Genomic DNA, 5,372 nt, shown 5'->3' with positions numbered 1-5,372 from the left:
AGAGAGAAAACAGCAAGAAGGCACCTTCTGACCTCCTGACCCGCTAGCCTTGGGCATCTTCTCCAGCCTTTCTGAGCCTCAGTTTCCCCAACTGGGACGGGATCGTTATGCCCACCACTCGGGAAGGCGCGGGGTTTACAGGAGATGTACAGATGTCGGCTGTTTATTTCTTTCTCCCTAATGAATGAACTTCCGCGGTAGGAAATCAAGACAGCCGGGGTTTCACTCTCAGCAGGGAGGATGTCTTTGTCCTTCTGCTTCCACCTCGCTGCTCAGCGGTCTCTGTAGATCAAGATGCAGCGTGAATATGTACCCATTCCCCATGACGAATATACTCGCCACATGTTGGAAGCATAGTAACAGAAAAAGGGGAAGAGGTTCCAGAGGGGCACCCGTGTTGACCTCAACAGAAAGCGTTTTTAATTTTTACTTATTTCTGTGAGGCTGGGGCTGGAATCTTGGGTCTCCATCAGCCGAGCAAGCTTTTGTCAGAGAACACCCCACCTACCAGGCAGTGAGCCTGCTGAGGGACCCGTGTAGGAAAGTTCCAGAACTGAGACTGAATGAAGGATCGCAGCCCTGTTTACTAGGTGTCTGGTTCTGGCTAGGGGTGGCCCTGACCCTTTAAGAGTGAGGGTCTCAGCTCTGAGAAGACGCTTGCTTTAGGAAGTGGCACAGGAGGGCTTTGCTCACAGCCTCTCTGTGCCTGACCCCCATCTCCCCCACCCCGTGGCCACGTTGCCTCTGAGCTCTGCTGGTCCCTCCGTGCCTGTCTGGATGCCCGGACTACCTGTGGGGCTCAGGTGCTCCTCACCTGCATTCTAGATTTCCTGCACCACTTTTAAAGGCAAATGCCCTCCAGGTGAAGGGTTTAGCTGGGAGGTGTGCTGTGGCCCAGAGACAAAATCCTCACTTTTTATTATTCTATCTGTCTGTCTATCTACCTATCCTGGTACTAGGAGATTGAAACCAGGCCCATTTTCCTGCCTGACATTCCCAGCCCTATCTTTTTAATTTTTAGTTTTGAGACAGAGTCTCACCAAATCAATAAATTGCTCAGACTGGAATTGAATTTGCAGTCTACCTGCCTCAGCCTCCCAGAAAGCTGGGATTACAGGTGTGAACCATCATACCTGGCTCTTGATGTTTTTTAAAATTAAGATATGCATGACATAAATTTCCCCCTTTTAAGTATATTCCCCTTTTGAGTATATTCACAATGTTATGCAGCTATCAGCACTGCCTAGTTCCAATTCATCAGCCCCCAAGGAAACCCTGTACCCATGGGCCCTTGCTCCCTGCTGTCCCCAGGCCCTGTCACTGTTCTAGATGTTTTCTGTCTGTGGAGTCAGACTCTGGGCGGCTTCTCTGATCGCTCTTGGCTTTTGTAGCAGCTGCGGAAGAGGCTCTGTGGAACCCACCTGTGGGTGGAGCTTCTGCTGCCCCCTCCTCCCCTGCCTGCTTTGTGTTGTCCGCTGGACCAGGAGGTTTTCAAGGTCTGCACTCCAACTGCAGGCCCCCTCTTCCCGCATGCAGCACTCACTGTGTGGTGTGGGTCTTGCCTTCACAGACGCAGCCTGGCCTCATTGTTGCTCTTTCTAGGAGAAGGCTGTGGTGAGAGGCCCTTCGGTTCCTTCCTGTTCCCTGGCCCTTCCTCCCACCAGGAACAGAGCAGCTCCCTTTGTACTTGGGGACATCCAGTGCCAGGCCCTGGAATGGCTCCTGCTGGCTTCTTAGTTGTGATGTGTAGTGCTAGCAATTTGGCTGTGGCCTCACCCGGAACCCAGGAGCCCTTTGCAGCCACCAATGGCTGGACTGAGGCAGGGACACAGGCTCCTCTACCTGAGGCCTGGTCCTTGTGCTCAGGACCCTGAGGTGCCCTGGTCCTTCCACCCAGCTGTAGCTGGCGAGGGAAGCAGAACATGGCCAGGCTTTGGAGGCAGCTGAGGTCACATCTACAGTAGCGCCTGAGCCTCAGTTTCCCCTTGAACAGGGATGATCTTCCCTGCTGAGCAAGGGGGTGTGATGTACTCAGCACAGAGCCATGCAGATCTAGAATCCTCTGTGGTGTGAAAGGAGGACCACATAGGGGTTTGAGGCCAGGAGTGAACAGGGCCAAAAGCACAGTGCCCAGTGCCAGGGCCATCAACAAGGACTGGCCAGGGTAGGCGTATAGGGGGGCAGTGACTTGGAGGCCTCTGATGCTGACCTTGCTTGGGGCCACCCTAGGTCTGAGGCTCTGGCCAGCTGGGAAACACCTGGGTGCCTGTGCTGGCCTAGTACAAAGCCTCCACTGGCACAGAGGGACCTGAGCAGTGCGGAGGTTGGATGTGTTGGGCATCTTGGCAGGACATCGACAGCCCCCAAACTGCAAGCTGGGAGACTTCTCAAGTGCCCTGATGTCCCTGATGCTGGGTTCATATTTTGGAGAAGCAGGGGTACAGACAAATGGGCCTGGATTTGGAGCCGGTTGTAGGATTTTGGTGGGGCTGGCTGCTGGTTGTTGCCGTTTGCTGCAGCCCCGGCCCCTGTTTCCTGGTCCAAGCATGGGACATCCCAAGTGTCTGCCTCTGAGGGTGTATTGGGAAGCTCAGCTGTGGAAGACTGACAGCTTCTGGCTTAGAGTGGGTGTGCAGGGCCCTGTGGCTCTCCTGGGGAAGGGGGCCCTGCCCAGCCACATGGGGTGGGCAGATCCTCACCCGTGCAGACCCGTGTCAGGAGGTGAGGGGCGAGCCTCCTTGGTGGAGCCTGTCAGGCTCAGCTGCCCATCATCTTGTTGATGTTTTCTTTTTGTCTCTCTGATGCTTCCCTGCTCAATTATTTACCCAGGGAATTTGGGCTTCTTCACTTGTGGTTTTGGCAAGGGCTTCACACAAATGTTTTGCCCTGGTGGTCTCTTAGCCATGTAAGATAAACGGCCAAATCAAACGCAGACCTTGCCCGAAGCCTAGGCGAGCCATGGGGCCCTGGCCTGGCTCTCGTCCCTGCTGTTCTGTCACATGGGGGAGCAGGACTCACAGCCTGGACGGAGACATTTGGAGGGATCTGGGCAGTGCCGTTTCCTTGGGGCGGTGGAGAGAGGAGGAGGGGGAAGCCTTCTAAGAGTTATTGGGGCCTGGGTACTGCTGGCTGGGCCTGGAGGAGGCCCTAGCTGGTCGTCAGCCAGGCTGGAGGCTGATTTGTCCAAAGAGCCCGTCTTCCTGTAGCAGACAGCAGTGGCTCGGAGCTGTCCCAGGAAGGGGTGGACGAGAGTTATGGGAACAAATCCTCAACTGGAGCCGGCTCCGGTTCTCTCCACAAGACCCTTCATGGGTGGGGGGGTCTTTCCTGGGAGCGGGGCCCTGACAGTCCCCATGTGCTCCAGCCCCTGCATGAGGCCCCAGAGGTGGGGATCCCAGCCCCAGACAGTCCCACTTGGCAGCTGTGGAGGCAGGACTCTCCCCAGTGCCCTCTGATCACTTCCCTGACCCCTTCTCCACCACCTGTAGCCTGCTCAGCCTCCTGCCCTCGAAGGCTGGCCTGCAGCCCTGCACCCCGGGCCCTTCCCACGCCCCAGGTCCCTTGTGCAGTCCAGGGCCCGACTGACCAGTCTTTTCTATTGTTTTTTCTCCAGGGCCGTGCAGGCCTGCCCAGCTGCCAGCGATGGCCCCTATAGCTGCCTCCTCCTCCCTCCCTCACACATCCGTCATCACTTCACCTCTGCGTGCCCTAGGCGCACTCCCGCCCTGCTTCCCGCTGCCCTGCTGCAGCGCGCGCCCGGTGTCGGGCGACGGGACTCAGGGTGAGGGTCAGACGGAGGTTCCCTTTGGATGCCAGTGTCAGTTGTCAGGTAACAGACGCCGCCGCGTGGGGGGGTCGGGCTCCTGGGATGGCGGGACGTGGCCCGGGGCACAGCTGGGGACCCAAGGTGGGGACCCGTGGAGAAAAATGCAGCCTTTGCCCTAAAGGGCACTTTTTGGGGTACAGGGGAAGTGGTGAAGGATGAGAACAGAACTGCTGCCCTGTGCCTGGTCCCCTTGGGCCAGGAGGCTCCCCAGGTCCCCGTGCCCCACCTCTCCCACAGTGCACTGCCCAGCCCCCACATTTCATCTCTGGGCTGTTTAGCTAACGCTTAATTGGATAACGCTTAACATCTGAGGTTTTCTTCTGCCCTGCCCCACCCCTGCCCCCCCACCTTCCCAGACAAGTCTAGGAGAAGATTCCTCGGTTGTCTGCGTACATCGCCAGAGCCGTCCAAAATGCTGAGTTTCTCTTTGGGACAATGTGTTGCCCATTAACTTAGAGGAGGAAAAAAAAAGTTCCGAAGGAGGGTTTTAAAAAGCTGTGGCCACGGGGCGGGAGCAGAATACTGGGTGTGTGTGGGAGCAGGGGCTCAGACCCCGGACCTGTGTATCCCCACCACTGCCCCACTGTCCCAAAAGAAGCCCAAGCCTTGGTGGCCTGGGGCGCAGCTCCTCAGCACAGTTGGGTGTGTTGTGTGGCGCTGTGGCCAGCCGGGCCAGGATGCTGAGACAGGCTCACGTGGCCAGTGGCTGTCGCTGGGTTTCGTGGCAGGGGCCAGGAAGGCAGAGTGCGGCTGCAGAGCCAGGGCAGAGCCAACTTGTCTCTGCTTTGTCACCAGGCACGTCATGGCCTTTCTCTTGACTCAACTTATGAAAGGAAAACTCTTTTTATTGGTGTGTTTTGCTTTTGGTTGACGCTGTCCCAAAGGACAACCGGGTGGAGCCACTGAAAGGTGACAGGTAGCCCGTGCCCGGGGTAGAGCTCCCTGGGCCTTCCTGCCAATGGGGTGGCCTGCAGCCTTCAGTACCCCCTGCTGGACAGCTGGTGACATTAGAGGGTCTAGCTTTCAATGCAAAGTTGTGGGTTCTTACTTGTGCCTTAAATGCCCAAAGCAGAGAATGTAACCAGCTGGGAAGGAGTTGGAGCCAGCAGCAGCCCATGCTTCCTGTCCCGGGCTGCTGGGTCTCCAGGGTGGTCGGGGCTCACTTGCTGGCTCCATGGCTCTGTTCTGTGCCTGGTGGGAGACCCCGCTTGCTGAGTGAGGGCTGCCTGCCCCGTCTGGGTGGCTGCCCTGCACTCACAGCTTCCTGTAATTAGTGCTGCAGCCCCTGGCCACTCGGGGGGGCCACGCTATCAAAGATCAGCCTGAGTGTTTACGACTGGACTACGTGTAGAAACATGATCACCGCCGGGGTTTGCTTAACCCTCTGCTGGCTCTGGCCCTCCTTAGAAGCTGCCAAAGCAGAGTTGGCCAGGGGACCGTGTGCCTCCCTCATGGGTTAGGCCTCCTGGCAGTTGTGTGTCCTGCCAGGCAGGGGCTGTTACCATGCCCGTTTTTTGTTTTGTTTTTTTTTTTTTTTTTTTTTTTT

The 5,372-nt window shown here is 57.0% G+C and overlaps 1 protein-coding gene across 1 annotated transcript in view; it reads left to right on the top strand.

The window, feature by feature from the left end:
* The window catches only part of Bcl11b (BAF chromatin remodeling complex subunit BCL11B), a 79,586-nt gene that overhangs the window by 30,766 nt on the left and 43,448 nt on the right, over positions 1 to 5,372 (top strand). Inside the window, exon 3 of the mRNA XM_010609235.1 lies at positions 3,614 to 3,829. Coding sequence (XP_010607537.1) covers positions 3,614 to 3,829 — 216 coding nt within the window. The remainder of the gene's footprint in view (positions 1 to 3,613; positions 3,830 to 5,372) is intronic.

This window comes from Fukomys damarensis, unplaced genomic scaffold, assembly GCF_012274545.1.
Source record: "Fukomys damarensis isolate Sample0158 unplaced genomic scaffold, DMR_v1.0_HiC HiC_scaffold_21, whole genome shotgun sequence".
Taxonomy (NCBI): Eukaryota; Metazoa; Chordata; class Mammalia; order Rodentia; family Bathyergidae; genus Fukomys; species Fukomys damarensis.
The sequence above is the reverse complement of the archived record's forward strand: the minus strand, read 5'-3'. Positions and strand labels throughout refer to the sequence as shown.